This window comes from Auxenochlorella protothecoides, assembly GCF_000733215.1.
Source record: "Auxenochlorella protothecoides strain 0710 unplaced genomic scaffold scaffold53, whole genome shotgun sequence".
Lineage (NCBI taxonomy): Eukaryota > Viridiplantae > Chlorophyta > Trebouxiophyceae > Chlorellales > Chlorellaceae > Auxenochlorella > Auxenochlorella protothecoides.
The window spans coordinates 633182-658713 of NW_011934321.1; the positions used below are offsets into that span (position 1 = coordinate 633182).

General features: G+C 60.9%; 7 protein-coding genes across 7 annotated transcripts; 4 read left to right on the top strand and 3 right to left on the bottom strand.

The window, feature by feature from the left end:
- Positions 1 to 1119: 1119 nt before the first annotated feature.
- On the top strand, positions 1120 to 2661 carry F751_4633 (Methionine adenosyltransferase 2 subunit beta; the record flags this gene model as incomplete). Its single annotated transcript, XM_011402028.1, has 5 exons — positions 1120 to 1341; positions 1426 to 1746; positions 1876 to 1992; positions 2126 to 2235; positions 2415 to 2661. The coding sequence occupies 5 exons, from the start codon at positions 1120 to 1122 to the stop codon at positions 2659 to 2661; spliced, it is 1017 nt and encodes a 338-aa protein (XP_011400330.1).
- Positions 2662 to 3865: 1204 nt separating this feature from the next.
- Positions 3866 to 5082, top strand: F751_4634 (Zinc transporter ZIP9; the record flags this gene model as incomplete). Its single annotated transcript, XM_011402029.1, has 3 exons — positions 3866 to 4030; positions 4219 to 4557; positions 4750 to 5082. The coding sequence occupies 3 exons, from the start codon at positions 3866 to 3868 to the stop codon at positions 5080 to 5082; spliced, it is 837 nt and encodes a 278-aa protein (XP_011400331.1).
- Positions 5083 to 5329: 247 nt separating this feature from the next.
- On the bottom strand, positions 5330 to 9731 carry F751_4635 (putative E3 ubiquitin-protein ligase ARI7; the record flags this gene model as incomplete). Its single annotated transcript, XM_011402030.1, has 13 exons — positions 5330 to 5399; positions 5548 to 5737; positions 5925 to 6028; positions 6262 to 6335; positions 6460 to 6531; positions 6655 to 6780; positions 6939 to 7046; positions 7267 to 7396; positions 7502 to 7648; positions 7785 to 7885; positions 8045 to 8157; positions 8449 to 8566; positions 9588 to 9731. The coding sequence occupies 13 exons, from the start codon at positions 9729 to 9731 to the stop codon at positions 5330 to 5332; spliced, it is 1497 nt and encodes a 498-aa protein (XP_011400332.1).
- A 366-nt stretch (positions 9732 to 10097) lies between these two features.
- F751_4636 (putative pre-mRNA-splicing factor ATP-dependent RNA helicase) lies at positions 10098 to 16588 on the top strand (the record flags this gene model as incomplete). The annotated part of the gene is made up of 17 exons (XM_011402031.1): positions 10098 to 10152; positions 10319 to 10854; positions 11044 to 11091; positions 11291 to 11378; positions 11557 to 11741; positions 11963 to 12127; positions 12423 to 13376; positions 13603 to 13815; positions 14081 to 14221; positions 14359 to 14519; positions 14667 to 14757; positions 14914 to 14990; positions 15186 to 15311; positions 15493 to 15722; positions 15904 to 15977; positions 16160 to 16288; positions 16424 to 16588. The coding sequence occupies 17 exons, from the start codon at positions 10098 to 10100 to the stop codon at positions 16586 to 16588; spliced, it is 3438 nt and encodes a 1145-aa protein (XP_011400333.1).
- A 1335-nt stretch (positions 16589 to 17923) lies between these two features.
- On the bottom strand, positions 17924 to 20178 carry F751_4637 (Plastidic glucose transporter 4; the record flags this gene model as incomplete). The annotated part of the gene is made up of 7 exons (XM_011402032.1): positions 17924 to 18123; positions 18334 to 18533; positions 18729 to 18832; positions 19015 to 19295; positions 19455 to 19614; positions 19716 to 19943; positions 20050 to 20178. 7 exons carry the CDS (start codon positions 20176 to 20178, stop codon positions 17924 to 17926), a joined length of 1302 nt encoding a protein of 433 aa, XP_011400334.1.
- Positions 20179 to 21001: 823 nt separating this feature from the next.
- F751_4638 (Putative dioxygenase) lies at positions 21002 to 22684 on the top strand (the record flags this gene model as incomplete). Its single annotated transcript, XM_011402033.1, has 3 exons — positions 21002 to 21265; positions 21484 to 21759; positions 21986 to 22684. 3 exons carry the CDS (start codon positions 21002 to 21004, stop codon positions 22682 to 22684), a joined length of 1239 nt encoding a protein of 412 aa, XP_011400335.1.
- A 688-nt stretch (positions 22685 to 23372) lies between these two features.
- F751_4639 (Carbonic anhydrase 2) lies at positions 23373 to 24950 on the bottom strand (the record flags this gene model as incomplete). The annotated part of the gene is made up of 4 exons (XM_011402034.1): positions 23373 to 23717; positions 23850 to 24200; positions 24430 to 24621; positions 24840 to 24950. 4 exons carry the CDS (start codon positions 24948 to 24950, stop codon positions 23373 to 23375), a joined length of 999 nt encoding a protein of 332 aa, XP_011400336.1.
- Positions 24951 to 25532: the final 582 nt, after the last annotated feature.

A 25532-nucleotide genomic window follows, 5' to 3' on the forward strand; every position in this document is an offset into this window, starting at 1 on the left:
ACTTCTGGCATGAACTCAGGTGGGTTTGGGGAGGTTTGGGGACTGTATTGCTGAAGGGGGCGGGGGAGTGGGTCGCTTTTTGGGGCGAGGATTTTCATTACCGGTGTCTGCAGGACAAGGGTGCGCCGCAGAGCTCTCTACGTCCTATGGCCGTCCCTTGCGTCCAGGGTTCTTTCGGCCTCGCCCCTGTCCCTGCCGGCGCACGATCATGCGTTGCGCGCCGCCCGAACCGGTGCCCTGGTGTCAGAAGGAGGAGGGGAGAGTGGGGAAAGGTACGCCGCTCCCCAAGTCGGTGAGGCACGCTCAAGACTTGCTGGCAGGCCTTTGGCCCAGACGACGGAAGCTGGAGCAGGACTATCCGACTCAGGAAGGCTGGAGGATGCACCCAGTCAATCTGGTGGCGCGGCGGGCAGGCTTGAAGAGGGCAGGCGTGCAGAATGCGAGGCCCTCCCGCCACAGGCACATCGCGGAGTGGGACGACGGAGACTGCGGAGATGGGATGTCAGCCCTGGGCAGCACGTAGCCATGGAGAGGAGCAAGGAGCAGCGGTTGGGTGGAGACAGAGAGCTGCGAGAGCATGAGGACCATAGAAGACGAAGGAGATCGCGTTCAACCTCCAGGCGACGAGATTCACGAGAAGGGAGACCCTGCCACAGCTCAACATCAGAAAGGCATGCCCAGCAGGGGTCGTGGCGCAGCACTCGACCGCAACAGCTGCCTGCCCACGGGCCTGGAGGTGTTTCTTCCACCTCGCGCGCTGCTGGATACCATGATCCAGAGGATCGGTGGCAGATGCAAGGCATGTCTAGCACAGGCAGGGACTGGAGATGACGATGCCTTTGCCTTCTTACCTTGATCTTGTATTAAGCACTGGAGGAGCAGTGTGCCTGCAGTTTGTACAATTTATGAATGGGAGCTGTTCTCAGAAAGGCTTGTGTTGGAGCCCGAATCCAGGGTTTCGATTCCTGCGGACCCCGCTGGAACCTCCCGACCGACATGCCGACAGCTGATCTCTGATGGTTCTGGAGGGCATGTAAACTCGCTCCCCAGCTGACCACAAGACATGTTTGTCCAAGAATAGGAACTATATATTTTGAAGGATTCCCTGGGGGGTTCCCCATGCGGACGGTACTGGTCACAGGTGGCACCGGATACCTGGGCCAATTCCTTGTACGAGCACTCGACGCAGCAGCCTACAGGGTACGAGGCCCGCCATGCATTGGTGCAGGAAGATCCGAGAATGTACATAGGCGACCCCAACACCCTGCACTCTTGCAGGTGGTGGCTACCCACCACACTACCCGCCCAGCAGCTGAGAAGACCAGGGTCGAGTGGCACTGGGTAAGCCAGTGATAGGCACAGCATGCTTCAGAGTGCACGCAGTCGCCGAGATCCTCCCCGTCACACATCCCTGCATCCGCGCAGGTGGACCTGACCAGCGGCGATGGGCTGGCCGATTGCTTCTCGGCCCTGGGTCCAGAGCTCGTAGCGGTCGTGAACTGCGCCGCAGCGTCCGCCCCGGCATTCTGCGAGCAGAATGCTGATCATGCTGCCGCACTCAACGTCCCGCACCAGCTCCTGAAATCCCTGGCGGGGCTCGCTGCGACCCCCCTGCTCATCCACATCTCCACCGACCAGGTGTATGCCGGCACAGGGACGCCCGCTGCAGGGTGGAGCGAGGACTGCAAACCCCAGCCCGTCAATGTGTACGGGGCCACCAAGCTGGAGGCAGAGCGCGCCGTGCAGGTTGAAGCCTTGAGCTGCCGAGAGCCCCATGCTTGCGAGCCCTGTCCTGATGCCAGGGGCACTGCACTGGCGGACTTGCTCCCCTCCTGGTGAATGACACGCTCCTGCTCCTGCACAAACGACTCGCAGGCGAGCTGGCCCAAGCATGTGATCCTCAGGCCCAGCATCATCGTCGGGCCCCCCCCTCCCTTCCCCCTCCACCGCCCGCTCTTCCTCCAGTTTGTGCTGAGCGCACTCTCACAACAGGTATGGGATGGGTTGTCCTGGGGTGGGCATCAGGCTCCCCGTGCCCGCTGCACCCAGGTGCGCAGGAGCATGCGCCCCACTCTACAGGCAGACACGCCTGGGGCGTTCACAACCCCTTTTGCACTGCCCACAGAAACCCACCACGTTCTTCACTGACGAGTGGCGTTGCCCCGTCAGCGTGCATGACATCGTGGCGGCCTGCCTGCGCCTCATTGCAGAGGCAGACAAGCCGCGGGCGCACAGGTGCGGTCCAGGTGCTTGGTTGTCAGAGCTCGCATGCGGGACTTTTGTGGAGTCGGGGGTGACCGCCGGGGGACCCGGCCGGATGCGGCAGCCCATGCATGCGGCATCCATTCCCCATAGTGAGGCGTCTCCCTCCTCCGGCACCTCCTCCAGATCTGGCCCACCATTCCCATGCGCAGGCTGTACAACATGGGCGGTCCCCACCGCCTGAGCCGTGCAGAGATGGCCGAGGCTGCAGCGGCGGTCGGGGGTTGGTCCACGGCTGCCGTCCTGCGGCAGCCAGCCGCGTCCGTGACCCGCGCCGCACCCTCTCCGCAGGACATCGCCATGGACTCCAGCCTGTGCGCGGCAGACCTGGGTGTACACGCGACACCCCTGGAAAGCGTCCTGCGTGCCGTGTGCGCGGCAGCGCAGCCTGACCCATGAAGGAGGCCGGGTGGAGGCGGCCATGTGAGGGTTTCCAAGTGAGGCTCTGGGCGTGCTCCCAGGAGGCTAGCCCGCTGCTATGCCTCGGCTTCTCCATCCCGCTTCCTCTGCGGCATGCGAGTGTAATGAGACGTCATTTTTAACAGAGGGTGTCCCAGACCAAGAAACGCCTGCGATATCAACGCTGTCACCGCCAGCATTGCCTGTGACCAGCTTGCGCACCTTCTTCTCCCTCCTCCGATCCCGGCGGCCAACGGAGTCGCCGGTCAATCCTGCACCTGCGGACCCCGACGGCGCTGCCATTGCGGAAGACACCGGTATGCCCTTGTCTGCCTGCGGTGATGGGCACGGAACATGCTCGGCGGAATTTCCAAGATTGGTAGACCTAAGGATTGCAGCCTGTTCAGGCCGTTTCCCACCGCGATGCACGCCACAGGTCTGCCGGGGTACTCACCTCTGCCAGCTCAAACACGCCTGGCTCCAGACTGCACCCTTGGTCAAGCAGGGCGCGGGAAAGGGGTTTGAACTCGAACGTCGCATCTGCAGAGAGCCCTGCAGCAGCCAAGGGGGCCAGCAGCATCCCAGGACCCCTGCATTGATAGGGGATGTGGACAGGTGTTCACCGGCCGGCACCGCGATCATGGGAGAAGATGCAGATGCTAGCTCTCCTGTTTGGCGCACTTGCGAAACTCCGTGGCTCCACCCATTCCTCTCAGGTAGTCGCCGTGCTTGAGGGCCCCACTCAAGACTGCATTGGCAATGCGACTGAGGTTGTGCGCCTCAAACAAGTCAATATCGCCGCGCAGCTCGTCAGGCACGACTGCAAGGGGATTGGAGAAGCTGGCGCATGTGAATGATTGCGCATCGAGGCTTGAGGGGCCCTTCTTGTCGTGCAAGGCCGGCGCAACTCACTCGGCCCCGGCTGCAGAATTCGATAACCTCCGTCAGCCATGTGTTGGCAAAACAGGGCTTGCGATGCCTGGCAAACTTCAAGTGAAAGCTGGGCCTCCGAATCAGCCTTCTTGACATTTATACGGTCCGGGTGCAAAGGTAACGACAGCGGCATGAAACTTCCGGGAGGATCCCGCCGCTAGCATGCCGTGCGTGACGCCAGATCATTATAGCTTGACATTGCGCCCTTGCAACACAGGACTGACCACGTAGTCGGTGCTCAATTTCAAATTCTTTTTGAGACAGAGGCGCCATGGAGGTCGAGGCCGGCACGAGCCTGGTGGTCGTGCTGGCACTGATGTTCTTCGGCTCCCTGCTGGCCAGTGCCCTCCCCTTCATGTTTCAGATCAGGGGGAACAGCATGAAGGTGGTGGCAGGGCTGGGAGGTGGCCTCCTCCTGGGCACTGCCCTGTCCATCGTCATCCCTGAGGGATTCCACTCCATGGCTGAGGCAAGGGGCACATTTCGAGGATGGCAGATTCTCTCAGAGACAGGGGCGCGATGCAGTCATGGGATGCTGTCTACATCTATCTTCATGAAAATACCGATCAAGCACGGTGTGGCCATGCCCTCTCATCAGCACCCCCACCTTCCCCCGCCGCCCAGGTGGCAGAGGAGCATGGGCATGCCGGGCACGGGCATGGGGCCGACGATTGGTCGGGCGCCATCCTCGTGCTGGGCTTCCTCGGCATGATGGCCCTGGACCGGTCCCAGCCCGGCCACGGGCACGGGTGTGGGGGTCATGCCCACGAGGCACGCCCTCGCGGCCGGCCCGGCGGCCGCGAGGGGCCCCCCAGCCCCACGCGGAAGCCGGGGGCCGTCGATCCCGCCGTCCTGGGGCTGCTGGTGCACTGCGCCGCAGATGGCCTGGCACTGGGGGCCGCAGCACTGTCTGGCAACACGCAGCTCAGCCTCATCGTCTCGGTGGCCATGCTGGCCCACAAGGTGTGTGGGGTTTGGGAGGCAAAGTCTGGAACTGGGCTTTCACTGAGGGTAGGTACTCAGACGCACCCTGCACCATCCACTCCGTCGTGACATGCGATGCATGGCGCAGGAGCGCCTCATGCTGTGTCGTGTCGTGCCGCAGACCTTCAGACCAATGTGCACCCCCTCCCGGCCACACCACATGCTCGCCAGGCCCCCATGGCGTTCGGGCTGTCCACCTACCTCATAGGCCGCGGGGCGGCGTGGCGCGAGGCGCGAGGCAGCCTCCTGGCCTTTGCGGGGGCGGCGCCTGCCTCGGCCACGCTGACGTACGCTCTCCTGTCCCTCTTGCCCGGCGGCGCCAGCTCCCCCACGCTTGTCGCACGCAGCCTCCTGGCCTCGGGCGGCACCTTCCTGTATGCCGCCACGATGCACATCCTGCCAGAGGTGCTAGCGGGTGCTGGGCCAGGGACGGTGGCGGCGACGGCGGGGGGTGCCCTGCTCCCGGCGCTGCTCGCCAGCCTGGGGCTGGGCCATGCGCACTGAGCTGCCGTCCCTGCCGCCCACCTGGCTTCAGACGGAGACTCCCTTGCTGGAGAGAAGGGTGTTGTTGACTGTTTCTTTACAAGGGTGACATTCTGTGCAGAGCAGGCAATGGCCAGTTTGTCCGCCATGGGGCAGAGCAGACTGGCATGCCGTGGGGGGCAGATCAGAGGGCGCGCAGCAAACGGCATTTGCAGCAGTATGAAAGTACAAAGACTAGATGTACCATGACCAACCCAGGCACGGCCAGTCAGGTTTGGGTTCGGGCCGTGCCGCACATCTGGCACTGCTGGCTCGACATGCGTGTGTTGGCGTAGGTGCTGCGAGTAGTACCGAGGGGGACCTTACTGAGTTGTGTTCACGCCTAGTAAATGGTCACCACCAGAGGAAGACCCCCCAAGCTGCAGGACACAGTTTCACATGTCACCTCCCACCATCCAGACCAGCTGCCCCCCCCAAATCACGCACCAAAGCTGGCACATCCACGCATGTGCCTCGTCCTGTGAGGGCATGTTGCGGGCCGGGCGGGGCCTGGGGTGCTTCATGGTCATGCGATATGGGTCGTAGGCGTCAGACCTCGGGCCTGCCCTGGCATCCCTGGTGGGCTTTGCAGAGGTGCTGGCCTCATCAGCACCCCGCCCTCCAGTCTTGGGGTTCACTGGGCATGGGAGGGCGCGCGGAGCTGCTCAGCAAGCACGAGCTGGGCGGGATCTTACACCCATGGCAGCCCCTCCGCGGGGAGGCATCGCTGCAAGGCTGAGGTGGAACAGACCGGCATACAGGACCACCAGGCCCCTCATCGAGGGGCTGCAAGATTCCGTCATCTGGACCCTCCCCCTGCTCACCTGTGTCATAGCTCTGGAGGGCCAGGTCCAGCCCCTTCTCCATTTCATTGACCAGCTTGGTGAAGTGGGACCTCGTGACATCTGTTAGCCCTATCAACTGCTCCCTGCACGTTTGCAAGCAGGGTGCAGCAGGGAGCAGATTGGTGTGTGTGGATTAATGAGTCCTTGGTGTTCCAAGATCACAAAGGAGCCACCAGCCCATCTTGCACAGCACCACACGGAGTAGGGATGTATCCAAAAAGACCACGAGCAATCAATCCACTCCAAGCATTGTGCCATCATGGCCCCCACAAGTTCCAGGTTCACCACCCCACACGGCCCAACACCTCGGGCATACCGGAACACAGCCCACTCCTCGACGGCTGTCTCGCTGTGTTCGACAGTGAGAAACACCTGGAGGTCCTTCTCTACCTGCAAGGATACCTTTGTGAGCGCTAGGTTTAGGGCAGACCCCCCCCCAGGGCACCCCGCCGTGCACCCATGACACGCCCCTGGCCCTCGAGCATATCCTGTGAGCGCAGCCGCCCGACGTCACCTTGTGGTGCAGCCGCTCCAGGTAGTGCTCCGCTTGGCCCTGCACGTTTGGCCAGGCCTTGGAATTACAGACCTTGATGGAGGTGTATGTGATATGGCATGGCAAAGCTCAAGTCATCCACTAGCCACAAGCTCCAGAGACCTCTACCCTGGGGGTTGAAAGGAGTGACCCCACCCTGGTGTCACAACATGATACCTGATTAAACACAAAAAATCTCTCATGCTGCTCTGCTGCCAGATCCTCCTTCTTGCCATCCTCTTTCGTAAACTTGTAGTAGCCCTCGGCATACGTCCACTTCAGGATGCGACGGCAGTCGATCACCTGGGTCGACAAGCAAGCACACTGCCACCTGGTGGACACACTGCATTGGCCCAGGTAGTAGACTGCCATCCAGGACCCAGCTCCAGCCACCGAGCCGCGTCAAAGTAATCGTCATCCTCTTCCCAAGGCCATCAGGACAAGGCTTCCCCTCCACCCACCTGCTTCCACGCATCCTCCACAAACTTGAGCTGACTGGAGGGTGTTGCTGTGATCTCGGAGAGTGGTTCCTGCTGCCTCTCACGGAACTTGATCAGGTGAGTAAGAGCCTGGTGAGGAGGTGAGGGTGGTGTAAGGTGAGGACCAGGTTGGGTATGTGGCATGCTATTCCGTTGGGGTCCATGCACATGGCCCACGAAATTCAGACAACATATTGCCAGAACAAGTACCAAGGAATAGCTGAGTCAGGTCAGATTCCACACTTAGATATATGCATGCAGTATGCCTTTTTCAATCCTGATCCTCTCAAAATCCAATACTCCATCCTACCTTGGCTTTTGCCCGGTCGTTCTCGGCCCATCGCTGCCAGTAGTGCATGTACCGTTCCAGGGATTGCTTGGCCTGTTCACGCTGCATCTCACGCTCGTCCAGCTCCCCATTTTGCCGGGCCTTCTGGTACCTGGACACATTGTCCAGTGAAGAATCTAGGCGCCATGCCTGGCATCCCTTTCAGGCAGCCCATGTGCACGACATTCGATCTTCCCCTGCACGCACTGCCCCAGACAAGACACCCACGCACATGTTGCAGCCGTAATAGCCGCCTGTGTTTTCGTTGTGCTTTCTCCAGTCCCCGAGGCACAGCCAGCAGAACTCATGCCGGCACTGGCTGCAGGTCATGTGCATGCAGCCTTGGTTCTTCTCTATGTGGCGCCTGCAAGGAAAGGGGCAGTTGCAAGGTGAGGGAGTGCAGGCAGGCGACAGCCTGGAGCCTGACCGACCATCTTCAACCTTGTCTTCAACGGTCTTCCCCAAACTATCATCCATCCCCAATTCTTTGTCCGGCTCACTTGCAGTTTGGACAGTTCTTGGTATTTGCCAAGATCCATGTCATGTTCTCGCTCTCCTTGCTGTCTCGAATGATCCATAGGTTAACAGTTGAGCAGTCGACCTGGTGGGAAAGTAATTTTCGTGTCGAAAAGGCATTCATCAGAACATGGGCCTGTCTGAAGGCCACGCACTGACACTCACGGTCCCTTGAATGAGCCATTTGCTGTCTATGTCATCAGACACTCCAGACTGGATGCCCACCCCTCCCTCAACCTCTCACCGGACGATGGGCTTCCTGCTTGCACTTGAAGCAATACTTTGAGCCGCAGTCACAGATCACATCCAGCGCAGCTGTCACTGGGACAGACATCGCCTCTGCTGCCCTTCCACAGTCTGCAGGGGCAATGGGGGAGGTAGCACGGGTTCGGATAACCAACATGACATCCCATGCTTCTGCTGCATATCCACACGTCACAGAAGTGTGGCCTCAGGGATTCCAGAAGAGAATAGGAAGCTGTTGAGAGGTGCCACCGGTGATCAGTCCGACATCAACCAAAATGATGGCTCTCCAAAAGGATGGAGTAGTCGCACCGTTACCCAACGCAGCCCAGGGTATTTTGGCTCTCCTGCAATGCCCAATGAGAAGGGACCAGTACCGACAGCCCTCTCCACTCGCAAACGCACCTGGAGCGGGACACCAGGTCAGCCCGCTCTGCATCTCCACAAAAGACTCCAGCAGGAACTTACGCCAGCGTGCCTTATGGGAGTCGTCTGCAACCGCATCGAGAATGGCATCCGGAACCTGCATCATGCATTGCGGCGTCGATGAAAGATGGTGGGATGTTTTTGGCAAAGGGAGGGACCCAGGGTTTGACAAGAAGGCCGTTCAGTCCCAGCTGGCCACAGAAAGGATACACCTTCCCATACTTTTCAGCAGCGATGCCCACCGCAGCTTCTCCTGGCATGGAGGGACCTCGCCTTGCTCGCGACTCCTTCAACTCAGACAATGACACAAGGAAGCTCGCAAAGAGCCCAGACCTACCAGCACGCTGCACTCTGGGTCGGGGCATCTGAGGTCCAGACATTTGGGGCCTGACTCCACAGCAGTGTGGACATACCCAGTCCAGCAGTCCTTGCAATACCGGTGTCCACAGGCAGCGGCGTGCATGCTGGTTGCAGGGAAGGTCTCAAAGCAGATACCGCACTGGCCCTGTTTGAGCACCAAGTTGGGGAAGAACATAACTGATGGCAAATGATTGTCAACCAATGCTGTATTGTCACAGGTTTTGGCCATCAGGATGAGACGCTCTGCATGCCATGACTCTGTAGATGAATACACGATGCTTATGCCTACCAGGGTGCAAACTAGATCGTCCCATCGATATAAAGCCTCACTCATCTCACCTCTGCATCATCCTGTCGAGGGGCAGGTGTCTCCCTGATGCCTACCCTCTCCTTCACCTTATCTGGGTCCGAGAACCATTCATCCTGAAGCCTCGTTGTGTCCCTGTGTTGTATTGAGCCAGGGCATACCGCGCATGAGTAAGAGGGATCGTAGTGTACGGTCTGACTTCGAGCATCCGCCAACCCGCCAACCCTGCACACCATTTGAAGGCGTGGAGCAAGCGTGCTGCTTCGCCAATTGGCATGCAGCATAGCTCAGCAATCCTGCCGGCTGCTGCATCGACTCTATTTTGTAATGTGGTGTTATCTAGTGTGGTGTAACCTCCCTGTTGTAGGAGGAGATACGCATTCATATTAGAAGGTGAACCGAGCATCAGCTTGCATCACCTGAAACCTTGGGATGCAAGCAAAGCGCGCACCTTCCGATCGCTCAGTAGACCCGCGCTACCCGCATCGTCATCGAAGTCAAAATCTGCAGCTTCAGATCCATAGCTGAATTCCTCATCCTCGTACTCCATGCTATTCGCTTGCGAGTCTGACTCGCCTGGCTCGGAGTCGGTCATTATGGTGACCCCAGGGAATACAGGTCATGCAATAGACTCCGATCGATGCAACAAAAGGCGAGGGTGTCGATGAATGTCGGTGCAGTATGCTAATCGATCCCACATGCTCCAGAGGGCCAACCTAGTGATTTCCCTCCGATATGCCAGCTTGGCGTGATGTGCCGTGCGGAGGGGTCACGAGTATTAAGAGCGCCTGAGGCACCAGGACGGGAACACCAGGTTCCCACAGCGACATATAATTGCCGGGACCGATTGCTTTGAGACGCTACTTTGGTGCCCTTGCGCACTGTGGGCCCTGTTCATCGGCCCGAGCCTGACTCCTCCGCCTTCATGATGCACCCTTAGCCGACACCGGGATTGAACAGCATGGACGAGCTCAAAAAGCTGCAATACCTTTCGCTCGTGAGCAAAATCACCACAGGTACACCACGTGGATCGGGGCCAGCTTCAGAGATGGGTGGACATGTGCTCGATTGCCGCGAGTCTGTTGCGTTTCAAGCCGTTCGCTCCGCGACACAGTTCCTGTGTGGTGCAGTAGCCAAACAAACAGTGCATCCTGAGCCCGAGTTCTCCTAAACCAATATCAGAGCTGGAAAACCACCTGGGCATCGGCGACAAGACCCTCTCCGAGTTCATCATCGAGACCAGCCGTGGCCAGCCGGATGCTCGTGCGTTCCAGGTCGCCCTCAACGCACAGGGAGCAGAGCTGCCGGATGGTCTCCCAGACAGACTGTGGACCATCATCCAGAAGCTGCTTCCCAGCAAGTCTGCGCACCCTGGCACATCCCGCCCCTCGGGCCCCCTGGGCTCCGCCCTGGCCCTGCCGGATTCCCGGGAGCGGGTGAAAGCCATGGAGCAGGAGATCATTGCCGAGGGGGAGGCTGCTCGCCGACGGGAGCGCCAGGCCTCCCACGGCGGCGCCTCCACCAGGGACGAGCGGCATCGAGGCCGGAGCCGCAGCCGTAGCCGTAGCAGGGGGAGGGAGAGGGCGGGTCGGGAGGAGGGCCGTCGGGAGGCAGAGCGCCACAGGACGTCGCCTGACAGACGCGGACGCCCCAGGCGCAGCCCCAGTCCTGTGCGCGAGGTCATGGACGACGAGGCACAGCTGTACAAGATATACAGAGTGAGGCGGGTGTGGCGGATGAGACCAGGATGTGCAGGGTTGTGAGTCTTGAGAAGGACGCATCTGGTGCACACCCCTGAGAGAGTAGGGTGCTGTGTGAGGCCGCATGTATGCATGCAGGCTGTGATCGGCCTTGGACCGTTGCCCCTGCCGCATTGACGCTCCACCACCACCCCCTCCTTTGTCCAGGGGCGGGTCACGAATGTCATGGACTTTGGCTGCTTTGTGGAGCTGCAGGTGAGTGGGACCAAGAAGGGAGGGGAAGGGGGAGAGAGTAGGTCATAACCTCGTTGTGGCCAGACCTGTCCTGTGACTTTCGGTTGCAAGCATGTTCCCTGAGAACCTAAGTGTTCATAGAATCTGTGAGAGTGCCACACCGCCCACTCAGCTGAGCTTGGCGCCGCCCCCCATCATCCCATCTGGATCAAATGTGCAGGGCGTGCGCGTCAAAGCGGAGGGCCTGGTGCATGCCAGCAACATCTCTGCCACCAAGCGCGGGTCTGCCAAGGAGCTCGTGTCTCGAGGTGAGGCCAGTGGTCTTTGGTGGGAACCCCAGAGTTGTGGACCTGCCCTCCAGAGGGACTAGTTCACTGTGTTCATCTTGGGGTGCGCCTGTGGCAACCAGTGAACCTGGGTTGAGACAGGTGTGTGTGCCCCTGCTGGCTGCTGGCTGCTGCATTCCCCCTTTCCACATCTCACCAGGTGACAATGTGTGGGTCAAGGTGGTCTCACGCGCTGGCCAGCGGCTGGGTCTCGCGATGCGTGACGTCGACCAGGCCACCGGTGAGGACCTCCTGCCCATGGCCGGCGGGGCTGGAAGGGGCCAACCCAATGGGGTCGGCGCAGGCGCCGCCCCCTCCGCACTGCATGGCTTGTCAGGCATTAAGGTGAGGGGTCCCGGCTTTTGCCTTCGAACATGCTGCGCGATGTACCTGTACCTATGCGGCAGTCTTGTGTCTTCCAGTTTGGGAGCAACTCTCAATGGCAAAGTCCGGGGTATGCTCTGGAGGGTGGGTGTTGCCAGGGCAGTCACAGGTCATTGTGTGGTCGGCGAATACCCCCGCTGACCCCTCTACGCACGCGGCCCGCACCCTATATCCACCCTCAGGTGAAGGACGACGGCGACGATGCCAAGCCCCGTCGGCGGGGACGGCGTATGACTTCTCCCGAGCGCTGGGAGATTAGCCAGCTGATCAAGTCCGGGGTGCTGGACCCATCAGAGTACCCAGGCTTCAACGACGATGAGGGCACCTATGCCGACATGGACGACGAGGTGGGTGTGGACTTGGATTGTGCACAGAAGCCTTGCATCTTGAGGGAGATGTCTCTTGGTGGGAATGCAGCAAGACTAGCCTTTGCAGGCTCATGATGGGCGTGCAGTCTTCCTCACCTCCCTGATCCGCTAGGCTGGTGGATGTCAAACCCTTCTTGCTCCCCCTCACCTGCCTGCCGGCTGGTTCTGCACCATGACCTTCCTCAGCAGACAAGGGACCTGAGAACCACCCCACATGGCCCAATGCCCACCCGCACCCTCTTTCCCCCCCACACCACGACCTTCTCCCCAACAGGTGGAGGAGGAGTTTGAGATCGATATCAACGACGAGGAGCCCCTGTTCTTGAAGGGGCAATCTTCCAAGTCTGGCGGGGAGATGAGCCCCATCAAGATTGTGAAGAACCCGGACGGCAGCATGCAGCGCGCGGCCATGACCCAGTCGGCGCTGGCCAAGGAGCGGCGCGAGCTGCGCGAGGCGCAGCAGCGCACGCTGCTGGAGGCCATCCCCAAGGACCTGTCCCGGCCGTGGGAGGACCCGCTGGCGGACGCGGGGGAGCGCGCGCTGGCGGCCGAGCTGCGCGGCATCGGGCTGGGCACCAGCGAGGTGCCGGAGTGGAAGCAGAGCGCGCTGGGCAAGGCGCCGACCTTTGGCATCCGCGACTCGCGCAGTATCCGGGAGCAGCGCGAGAGCCTGCCCATCTTCAAGCTGCGCGATCAGCTGGTCGCGGCGGTGGCCGACAACCAGGTGCTGGTGGTGATCGGCGAGACGGGGAGCGGGAAGACGACGCAGATGACGCAGTACCTGGCCGAGGCGGGGTACACCGCGGCGGGGAAGATAGGCTGCACCCAGCCGCGCCGCGTGGCGGCCATGTCGGTGGCAAAGCGCGTGAGCGAGGAGGTGGGGTGCCGGCTGGGGGAGGAGGTGGGCTACGCCATCCGCTTCGAGGACTGCACCTCCCAGGCCACCGTGATCAAGTACATGACTGATGGCATGCTGCTGCGCGAGGCGCTGCTGGACGACGCCATGACCGCCTACTCAGTCATCATGCTGGACGAAGCGCATGAGCGCACCATCCACACTGACGTCCTGTTTGGCCTGCTCAAGGGCGTGCTGGCTCGGCGACGCGACCTCAAGCTCATCGTCACCTCCGCGACCCTGGACGCCGAGAAGTTCTCGGCCTACTTCTTTTCCTGCCCCATCTTCACCATCCCGGGCAGGACCTACCCCGTGGAGATCCTCTACACCAAGGTGGGTGCAGGGTATGTGGGGGAAGGGGGGGCGAGGGGGGGTCAGAAACAGGAGCGGGGAGCTCGGGGCAGGACTGGCGAGCTTCAGGGTTTTTCCAGCCTGGGACCGAGTGCTTTGCAATTCAAGGGACCCTACTGCCTCTGTAGCTTACACGCACATCCAGCCTTCAATGCGAGTATCCCAACCACTCACATCCCCCGCCGCATCCCAACACAACCCACTGCAGGATCCAGAGAGCGACTACATGGATGCGGCCATGATCACGGTGATGCAGATCCACCTGACGGAGCCGGAGGGGGACATCCTGCTCTTCCTGACAGGGCAGGAGGAGATCGACACCGCAGCCCAGACGCTGTTTGAGCGCATGAAGAGCCTGGGGCCCGCCGTGCCGGAGCTCATCATCCTGCCTGTGTACTCTGCCCTGCCCTCGGAGATGCAGGTGGGCTGCGGGGGATGGGGGACAGGGGACAGGAGATGTGGGGGGTGGAGGCAAGGGCGACGAGAACAGGGAGGTGGGCTGGGCGGGTGATGCGATCACGCAGCCACAATGCCAGAGTGCAGTGGCCAGGGGGGCGGGGCTCTATCACTTGTTGCGTGGTGAGACAGTCCTCCCACCAGGTGCGTCTTGCAGTCACCTGCATGTCCACTGCACGCGGAATTGTCTGCGAAACCTTGCACTGACGCTCCGACCATTCCCTGCGCAGACGCGCATTTTTGACCCTGCGCCGCCAGGGACGCGCAAGGTCGTCATCGCCACCAACATCGCGGAGGCGTCGCTGACCATCGATGGCATCTACTACGTCGTCGACCCGGGTTTCAGCAAACAGAAAGTGTACAACCCCAAGGTGGGCATTGGGGCGCTGGGGTGGGCGCCCCAAGCGTCTCTGCCGCCTGGTGGGGACTTGGGTTGGGCAGGGGTCGGCTGCACACCCAGAGCCGAAGGGCTGAGCCACAGTACATCCACCAAACTCCCACCCTACAGATCGGGATGGACTCCCTGGTGGTGGCGCCCATCTCTCAGGCCTCTGCGCGCCAGAGGGCGGGCAGGGCCGGGCGGACGGGGCCCGGCAAGTGCTACAGGCTCTACACTGAGATGGCGTACAAGAACGAGATGCTGCCCACCTCCATCCCGGAGATTCAGAGGTGGCCTGGGGATTTGGAGTGTAGTCTTGGGAGAGGGCCTCTGGGGACAGAGCTGGGTGTCAGGATGGGTTCTGTGCAAGGCCACCTGATGGCAGGTCGTGTCAGTCCCCTTACGCTGCAGTCCCGCACGCCACTTGCCCTTTTCAGATCCAATCTGGGACTCACCGTGTTGACGATGAAGGCCATGGGGATCAACGATCTCCTGAATTTCGACTTCATGGACCCTCCCCCAGCACAGGTGGGTGGTGGCTGGTGTGCATCTACATGCATGGATCATGGGAGAAGGGGACTGGACAGCGGCCTCGCAAGAACAATCACACCTCCCTTGTGTGTGCAGTGTGGAGTGCCTTGTCAATCGCCCATTATGTCCTCCTGCACCACCTTGACCTTGCAGACACTGGTTTCGGCACTGGAGACGCTCTACAACCTTGGAGCTCTGGATGAGGAGGGATTGCTCACGAGACTCGGGAGGTGAGTGGCTCGATGTGTGATTGGGCATACTTTTGCGCAGGTTGTGTCATGGGGAGATGCAGGAGGTTGTGATGCCCTGGGCCGAAATGGTCTGTAGACGCCCATGAGATCGCCAGAGTTTGAGCATGATCGCGAATTCATTCCTTGGATGTCAGGCTACCCGTGCTCTACAACACGCCCATCCCACATCTGCAGGAAAATGGCCGAGTTCCCGCTGGATCCACCCGTGGCCAAGATGCTGATTGCCTCGGTGGACATTGGGTGCTCAGAGGAGATCCTTACCATCATTGGCATGCTTTCCGCCCAGAACATCTTCTACAGGTGTGTGTAACGTAGCTTTGTGTGTGTGTTTGCCTAGGGATGTGCATGAGTATGGAGGCTGAAGCTTGTGACCATGCTACCCAAGTCTAGGAACAAGGCTCCATGTGCATAGCATCCCTCCATGCTTTGCTTGTGGAATGCGCCATGCTCCGTATGCCATCCCCACCACACACCCCTGCAGACCCAAGGAGAAGCAGGCACAGGCCGACCAGAAGAAGGCCAAGTTCCATCAGCCCGAGGGCGACCACCTGACCCTGCTGGCGGTGTACGAGGGCTGGAAGAACAGCAAGTTCTCCAACCCCTGGTGCTTCGAGAATTTCATCCAGGCGCGCTCCATGCGCCGCGCGCAGGACGTGCGCAAGCAGCTGGTGGCCATCATGGATCGTTACAAGCTGGACCTGGTATCGGCGGGTGAGTGGTGGAGGAGCTCGTGAGGTTTGGGCCGCGCATGGCCATTTGGGATCCAGAGGGCAGGGAGAGGGCGTGCTTGACTGGGCACGATCTGGCAGGGGCTTGCAATCGACCTGTCCTACATGCTCAGGAAGGTGGCTCGCCCAAGCCGCCAAACATCACTCCTGCAATTTCGTGCCAGGGAGGAACTACACTCGCATCCAAAAGGCAATCTGCGCCGGGTTCTTCGCCCACGCCGCCCGCAAGGACCCCCAGGTGAGTCATGGCTGCACAGGGCCGGTGCGCATGTGCCTGTGCTGGATTGGCAGAAAGCGAAATGTGAAGCATGGCACGCACTTTGAAGTGATGCTTCAGCGCTTGATTACAATAGTCGAGTATCTGTGTTGCTGACGCCAGCCGCATCACACTCCCTGCCCCCCGCCATGAATTCCCTGCAGGAGGGCCACAAGACGGTGGTGGAGCATCAGCCGGTCTTCATCCACCCGTCCTCTGCTCTGTTCCAGCATCAGCCTGACTGGGTCCTCTACCACGAGCTGGTTCTGACCACCAAGGAGTACATGAGGGAGGTGAGTTTTGGAAGAGGGGAATGGGGAGGATGTGGCCCAGGAGGGTAGCCTTCCTGTGTGCAGCAGCAACAACTGGTCTTGCACAACACTTGTTGCTTGAAGCTCGCTGGCTGACATGTCTCTGCGCCCTCGCAGGTGACTCAAATCGACCCCAAGTGGCTGGTTGAGTTGGCACCTCGCTTTTTCAAGTCAGCAGACAGCCACAAGCTGTCGCGGCGGAAGCGGCATGAGCGCATCGAGCCGCTCTACGATCGCTACAACCCACCCAACGACTGGAGGCTGTCCAAGCGCAGGGGTTGATTGGTGTGCTGCTGTGGAGGTGAAACGCCTTGTGGCCAAGCCCTGGAGCCTCACCCGCGCTATGAGCATGCCTGTGCTTGTCAATGTAAATCGACTGCCCCTGGCCAGATGATCGACATTGAAGAGAATTGGTGGGTCTGTCCTTGCCCTCAGCATGCGCAGCACGGCCTCCCTTCAAACTTTCGAACAGTGGAGGCGCATGGCAGGATGCGCGATGCCGATCGAACGGCTTGCTATCCTCATTGACATGACATGACCAGTGAGCAGGACAAACATGAAAGAGGGCATTATGTCAAAGGCATCCGATGCAGCGGTTGCTGCCCTCGAGGCCGCCCCCGCTGTCAGGTACAAGAGGTCTCGGAAAAGCGCCCCCGCCCAGCTGGTGATCGACACTCGAGGTTTGACGCCATCCACCGCCAAGAAGCATGCGAAGAAGACAATTGATGTCAAACCAACAATTTCGCCGCCCTCGGCGCGGCCTTGCGCACGGGTTGCCCAGAGTGTTCCTCCCAGGACCAGCATCGCCAGCCTCGAGCATGCTGCTGCCTACTTTCAGCAATTGGACGAGGAGGAGCTGGTCGAGGAGGACGCTTCTCCCACGCAGTCCCCACAACCGCCTTGCAGCTTTACTCCCACCCCTAGCTTCACCGAAAACGAAGGGTGGGGCTCCAGCGAGAAGGAAGGACTCGACATGGACACCCCCCACACATCTGAGCGGCTTCTCGCACCGCGCTCTGAGCCATACAAGGTGGAGTCGTGGTGGGCGTGCAGCTCGAAGGTGTGCGCACCGGTGGAGGTTTGGAACATTGGCATGCATGTGTAGCCATGAAAGTAAGGGAATCTAACATCTGCCTGAATCCATCACACCTGCAGGGTACCACCATCAGACTCTCCACCATTTTCTCGGAGCTCCAAGCTGCTCCCATGCTCAAGTCTTAGAGTAGCAAATGGCTGCCGTACAACATGACATGCTGCTGGAGCCTCATGTGGATGCAATCCATGCAGCTTGAACTGGCCCCTTGATTTGTGAAGCTTGCTTACAATGCCTGACAGGCTGTGCCATATTCTGCTCCAGGACTTGTAGCCCTCGTACTTCTTCTCAATCATGGTCTCCACCTTCCACCTTGCCCTGGAAGACATACTTCATCCTAGATCTTTCAGGTGCGCTGAAAGCAATGCTCCTCATCCTTGGCTGTTGACGATTTTCATGAAATGAATCTACTGCTTTGTTGGACTGACTCTGGCAGCCTGCATGCATGCCGGGGGGGGATGGTACAGGGATCACAGCAGACTGTGCTGGGTCCACAGCCCATCTCAAAGTAAAAAACTGTCAGGTCACGATGTTCCGGGCAAGTCCTCTGGCAGCTGGGTCGAGCTCTTGATGCCGCGTGCAAACTGTGCTCCAATCAGGCACACCACTCCAAAGAAGGTGTAGAGCACCGGCACGGAAAAGGCGTTGACGGCAAGGAGGAAGGCCTGACCAATTGCAAAGTTGCAGATCCAGTGGGTCCCCATGGCCATAGCCATGGCCTTGCCTTTCAACGTGAGGGAGTCGGGCCGGGTGCTTGGATCTTGCTGGCAGCGAGGGCTGTGATCTCGTGACATGCGGAGGACTGCTTTCCCTCTGCAGTCCTCCGGCGGGCATGTTGGATTCAGGCCCCTCTGCCCCGCCAATGCATCGGAGGGTACTCGAGGGAAGTCCGCCCCAAGGACCCTCCCCTTCACCCGCCCACCCACGCACACACCTCTCAGGTTCACGGGGGTGATCTCCGGCACCAGTAGGGCGGGCACGGGGCCCACCCCCAGCGAGAAGGAGAGGATGTACGCCAGCGTGCCCAGCACGGCGACGTAGGGTCCCAGGTGCGCCAGGGCAGGCAGGCGCATGCCTGCGGCCATGAGCAGCATGGAGGCCCCCATCCCAACCCAGCTCCAGCTGAGCAGGTGCCTGGGGTGCCGGGTAACATGGGCGGGCGCCGGGTGAGAGGTGGACGGCGGCAGCGGCTAGGCCGCGGCCCGCACGGGATGGAGCTGACCCGCTCATTATGCTCTGCCCACCCACCAAGTAGCCTTTGCCCTCCGTCACTGGGACTCTGTCTGGACCCCAGCGTGCATTGTGTAGCTTCCAGTCGACCCCACTCACCTGCGTCCCACACGCTCGATCACGCTCGCCGCCAGCAGGGAGCCCAGCACGTTCACCGTGCCCACAGCCGCGCTGGCCAGCGTGCCGGAGTGGAATCCCGCGCGCTGTGACACAGAGGGTCGAGGCGAGGGAGACAGGGAGGGTGGATTGTGCTGCTCGTGCCCAGCACCCTGCCAGGCACGAGCAGTAGGCTGCACTTCACCACTGCGCAGCATGCAAGCCTCCATCACCAGGGCGCTCGGGTTTGCACCCAGGATGACCCCTGCACCGCATCACCAGGCCCTACCTCAAACACCGACGAGGAGAAGTAGACGATGGCGTTGATCCCGCTGAACTGCTGGAGGAAGAAGAGGGCCGCACCCGTCAGCGCGCCGCGGTTGGCCACCACCTCGCCCCACTGCGCGCGGTCCTTGGGCCCCCCGTCCGACTTGGCGTGCCCTGCCATGTCGGCCTCCAGCAGCGCCTCGCCACCCGGGCCCCACAGTCTATGCGCCGTCTCATCTGCGAGCGCGTGCTGCCCGCTCAGCCCCAGCCAGGAGGGGGTTTCGGGGGCCAGGAACAGCATGCCTGCCCATGGTGTATGTGTGTGTGTGTGCGAGTGTGTGTGTGTGCGTGTGCGCGCGAGAATGTCCACATGGAGTGACCCTCTGGAGAGCTGAGCTTCACGGGGACTCTCACACCCCTGCACCATGGTGAGCATGATGCACCCCTGCCTGTCCAACCCACCAGCGCCAAGCAGGACGGCGGGGAGGGCACCCACCCAGAAGAGCGCGCGCCAGTTGCGCGTGGGCACCAGCACATTGAGCACCAGGGCCGCCAGGATGCCGGCGCAGATGAGCACCTGGTTGAGGGTGCCCAGGGCGCCCCGCTGGCTAGGCGGGGCCACCTGTGGGTCGGCTCGAGGATGGAATGATGCAGGCCGGTGGGAAAGGGGTGAGCAGGGGATCGAGTGCTGGGCCCTCTGCGTTGCCATGCAGCACATCCCACCTCGGAGATGTACACGGGGACGAGGGCAGAGGAAAGGCCAATGCCTGCGCCGGTGATGGCACGCCCGGCTATCATGAAGGCTGGCGAGGTGGCCAGGGAGCTGATCAGGGGCCCGATGATTAGGGGAGCGGCATCCAGCAGGAAGGCCCTGCGTCGGCCCAGACGATCTGCCAGGCCGCTGCCCCCCAGGCTGCCGACGGCGGCAAAGGCCAGGAGACTGCTCACCACCTGCAAGGGATCGTGGGTCAGGGCATCGAGGCTGTGGCATGCAGTTTACAGTCCCGGACCGCATGATCATGCCATATACTGGAATGCCTCCCCTTTGCATAGGCACCTCGGACCCAAGTAAGTCGCGCACCAGGCCCTGCAGCGTGGCGTTTCCCCCGAACCCAAGATCGGAGGCGATGGCCTCCAAGGGGCCGTTGATCACTCCCAGGTGGTACCCGAACGCGAGAGCCCCCATGCCCGCCACGCCCACTCCCAGGGACACGCTGCCCGACGGACTGTGGGCACCCCTTGGGCCGGACACGGACGCTCCACCGGCATGGTCACCCATGGGACCGGCTGTGGGGCTGGAGACTCTGCGACTCATGTGCCTCTGCGCGACACCGCTATGTCCGACACGCACCCACTTTGACGAGATCAGAGCTGTGCAGAGACCCACAGGAGTGGCTCTGGACTGGAAAATCATGACCCTTTAGGAATGCTGAGGGCCTCAGGCATGTACAAGGGCTTGGATCATAGTAGCCGGGCGAAGCGGGAACTGCCCCCTTTGAATAGTCAGCGGACAGCAGTGCATCCGAATCGTGCGGCCCACCCACTGGACCTTAGCCACCCCAAATGCCGGAATTGGCTTGTTGGATCAATCACGTTTCATAGTCGCGTGGGCGTGCGTCTGGCAGTAGAGGGAGTAGAGGGAGCAGGTCCCGTCACTTCTCCAGAAGTAGGTTACCACATTCCTTCCATTTCCGCCGAGCCAGATAAGTATAATGGGAGATAGCAAGTCCAGTTCTTTATTAATTCATGCACCTTTGGATCCACGTGATTCTGTGTGATGGGGGAACAGTGCGATTCCCCCAGCTGCGCTTGGAGACCAGCAGGGCGCGCCGCGCTAGGGCAGGCCTCAGTGTGGGTGTGAAACCAGAATGATATGCGGGGCAGGCCCTAAGGTGCACTTCTATTGTGCAACAGAAGGATTATATCATAAAGGAAGGCGCGCAACCTTCAAATTTCCCTTCGGTCTGAGAACCCTAACCTCATTACGGCCGCACCCGAGAATCCCCAGAATGGTAAACTCGGCCATATGCACGAAGCCCCTGCCCGCACCACCTTCAGTGGATGCCAAGCTCTTCAAGAGCTTCGGCGTGGAGGTGGTGTCGGGGTTTGACCCCACCGACTTTACCCCCGAGCAATTTATCGAACTGGAGAGGCTCCTGTACGAGCACGATGTGGTTCTCTTCAGGGGTCTCGACCTGGCCCCAGAGCACCAGTACAAACTCACCAAGGCCTTTGACCCCACTTGTGAGTCATACGGCCACGGCAACAACCAGGTGAGGGCGTGTGTGGGGGGGGTTTGCAGCCAGACAACCCTGCTGTGGGTCCACCCTTGCAGGAGTGTATCTTTCATGTAGACCCTTGGGTGTGATCCTGGGTTAGGGCATGCACGCAAAGGTCCCTTTCGCATGGCTTATGTATAGCATCCCTTCCTGTACACATGTACAAGTGCATGCCCCTCGATTCTCCACCCCCCAACACACAATCTCCGCAGACGACCAAGCAGGCAAAGTCCGTGCTGCACCCAGACCTGAAGACCATCCCCAGCGTGCCCCAAGTCCAGCTGATTGGAAATGGGATCGTGCACGACCACTGGGGCCTGGCCGAGGCCAAGCTCAAGCACCCGCACCATCGCACCTTCCACAAGGACCCTGTGAGCGAGGAGGACGAGGCGGCGGGGGCCACCCGATTCTACCGCTGGCACATCGATGCTGCCCTGTACGGTGACCTGGCCCCGCCCAAGGTGGACGAGGGCGAGGGTGGTCCTGGGGTCCTGCTCGCGAACACCCATCCTGGGAGGGGTTGCGCTCTACGACACTGGTTTGTATCGAGAAGGCGCTGGTGCATGTTCACAAGGCTAAAATCTCGATTGAATGGGCCGCTGTCGAGGTTCCCGCTCAGACAGAGGCATGTTGCCCTCAGCCCGCTGCGGGGGCTTCTCGGGCCCTGCACGCCTTACCTCCCTCCCCTTCCGCCCTCCCGCCGTGAGCACCCAGGTGACCTCCCTGTACGCTGTGGCTGCCCCCGCCGGCCCGCCCCAGGTCTGCCGGTACGACGACGGGACGGGGGACGAGCTCGCCGTCCCCCTGGGCACCACCGCCTTTGTCTCCGGCACCACCATGCTGGACGTGCTCCCGCCCGCCCTGCGCAGCCTGGCGGTGCGCTCCTCGGTCCGCTACGCCCCGCATCCCTACGTCTGGATGGCCCGCGCCCATGCGCTGCCCACGGGCCTGGGCCTCGAGGACGAGGGGCTGGAGGTCCTCCCCGAGGAGCTGCCCCCCTGGGACCCCCGGGACCAGCAGACCCTGCCCGTGTGCTGGCGCAACCCGGTGACGGGGCGCCTGCACCTGCAGGTCCACCCCTGCGCCATCCAGGCCCTGGTGGTAAAGCCTCTGCCCCCTGGCGCGGCATCCCGAACGACCGACGCCCTCTACCCCAACGGCGGCGAGGTCACCGACCTGGCCGAGGTGCGGCGCCTGGTCTACGCGCTGCAGCGCCCGGGCATCGCGCCGGGGCTGGTGTACCCGCACGCCTGGTCCGACGGCGACCTGGTCCTGTTCCACAACCGGGGCGTGCTGCACAGCGTGGTGGGGGCCTTCCGGCCCGACCAGGTGCGCAAGTTCCACCAGTGCAACTTGGCCGCCAGCGACCTCCCTGCAGGGCCCACGCCCGAGGACATCGCCACGTACGCGTGAGTCCGGCCCCGCGGGTGCTCGCCATGTCGACGCCGCGCAGGCGCCCCGCTCGCTGTACCTTGCTCCTGAGTTGGTCTGGGCTCCCGCTCCGCCCTGCACCTGTAGTTGTATCCCTGTTGCTTTCAGATCCTTCCGTGCGGGCAAGGCGCTGACTGGCAGGTCGGGAGCTTGCACGCTGCCGTCATGCAATGTAGAAGTCAGGATGCATGGCAGCCCCACCTCTCGGGATGCCTGTGTGTCCATAGTGCCTCCCTGGCAGCCAGCGCTGTCGTTGTTGCACCGTCAGGCCCCCCTCATTGTGCTCAGGACTCCTTGCCCCAGGTCGTCCTAGCCCCTCCCACTCCCAGCTGCCTTCTTGAAACAGTTTGAAACTCATATAGCTCGACGTGGATAGGTTTGTAGACCAGCAAATGGGGAGGTCTGGTCTGCAGATGGATCTTGCTCTACCCCCAAATGCATGCTGCAGCACAACGCCCAGAACTGGGATTCGCTCGGATTCCCCTTATGGCACGATAATAACACAGCACTCGTTATTATAGCAGATCCGAGGGCAAAACTGGCATGGCAAGGGGTAATGGGCGACAGATCATATAACTCTTCAAGGACATCAACTCTCTGGCAGCTGCAAGGAAAGCGGTTCACACCGTGGCCTGACAAGGTGGGGTGCTAGCAGCAGCGGCGCACCAGCTCACGCCGCCGAGGCCAGGAACACTTGGCGTCCATTGGTCGGTTGCAGGGCACGGTTGTTGGTCCTGCTGCCGTGCGTGGTGGTGCAGTCTGCTGCGGTCACTCCACATCCACTGTCTTCATCTGGGGAGCATGTGAGCTCGCGCTCCTCGGGATGCGAGGCCAACGCCGATTGCAGGGCCTCCAGCTGTGGCACCGACAGACCCTCCATGGGATCGGTGAAGACATGCCAGCTCACGCCTTCCCAGCAAGGCGGCGCCGTGAGTGATCCCTGGTACCAGGCATAGCTCGAGTTGGAGGGTATGAGCGTGTTCAGGTCAAAGGTGGTGTCCAAGAATGTCGCGTCCTGCGATATGGCGTGGGCACAAGTGATAGGGAGGCCAGGGAGAGTGGATTCCTTTCTGCATGGGTCAGGGTCGTCCAGAGGTCCCCTTTCACCCAGATCTGAACGCAGGGGTCCCCTCTCACGAATCCTCACCTGTGCGACTACGTCATCCTGGGAGGGAAGACTTTCTACGATGCCCTCCATGAAAGGCACAGTTCCTGTGAAGACATCGTCTGCGTTATACTCAAACGTGACGCCGAACACAGCCAGGCAGGTGTTTTTCTGGCAGTACCTTGGCACCGGTGCGTCCGTCTCGTTGTCCACCTTCGTGACCAGGTGCAGCTCCAAGGGGCACATGAAGCCGTCCACTATGTGTTCGCATGTAGAATGCCAATGGAACTGGAAAGGTTTGACGGGAACGGAGGAGATGTTCTCCGCGTCGGACCCCCACATGCCGTTCGTGGGGATCACGGTTTGGCTGCCCTCGAGGTCGTCCCATTCCACCTGTGAGAGGTGGAGTGAGGACTAAGGGTGGGGCCTGATAAATCCGTCTGGAGCAAAATATTCGGCTTCAAAGCCCTTCCTGGCCCCAATGGCCCTGCCCGATGTCAAGCATGGGAGGGCCCCATACTCGCCGTCCGCAAGGTCGACTATGCTCGGATCAGACGGATAGAGGAACCGGCGGGGACCGGATAAGACCCAGCCTACACATCACCAAAAGGTAACGACGCACCTGGATTGCGGTCCTGATGTTGAATACGCGGAGTCCCTTTGCCTTGCCAAACTCGAACGAGATTGGGGGGCCGGCAAATGGGGCAGCAGCAGTCAGCTGGATGGCAATCGGGGACTGTGCCCTGCCCTCCTTGCAGGTCCCGGGCCAGTCGGCGCCGTTGAGGTCATAGTTCCAGGCGGAGGTGTCGGACTCCTGTGAGGTTCATGAGGGCAGTCGGGGAGGATCGGAAGCAGTGAACCAGGAGCATGGCGAGGGGGGCATGTGACCTGCCGGAGATGAAACTTATCCAGTCCTTATCCAGCCCTCGACGCATGGCGCGTAGGCAAAGGCTATCAAATGAAGAGAGTGTGGCATGGAGTGGATTCGAGACAACGAGCTACGCCGAACGCCGGCCTGCTGCCCCCGCTAACCTCAGCGATGCGCCTGCCCTTATGGAAGTGCTGCTGACCGCAGCCGGCGGTCAGCGGTAGGACATGGCCCAGCGCAAAGGCAATACATAGGATGATGCATGAGAGTACCATGATGCCAACTCAAGGTCACCGGGCTGACTTCTGTGAACCCGGAAAGACTTTGCAAGTCTTATGTGCCGAGCCATCACCTCGCATGTTCCAAGAAAATCAGCGCAGCTGACGTGAATCATCAGCGCGCAATATGCCATGCAGCGAGTCATGTCGTGAGGCGCCCCACCGCTGAAGCTGATGACGCTATGCCTAATTTTGTTCCAACAGAACAGTCTCATGACTTCCCTAGGTGTCAATTCTACAGGCCACGGCACAGGGTTGCCACGTCGGCCCGCAAGATGGGATTGCCGGTTCCCGCCGTTTTATCGTTCCCCCCAGAATGCAATTGGATCCTTCATGCGCCGAGTAGCACCTAAGACCATGGGATGCAGTCTCAAGAGATGAAATTGGTTGTCGAGATGGAAGTCAAGTTGGGCTGTGGGTCAGCAGTGTGCATCGTCGGCACCTCATCGTCTCCTTCGCGTAGCGGCAGGCGGGCACTCGGCCCACACCGCGGGAGAAGCGGGGTTACTAGGCCACATTTTGGGGGAGCCCCGGTTTTCGTTTTCGGGCCCTTTTTGCTCCCTCTTGCCCAATCTCGTG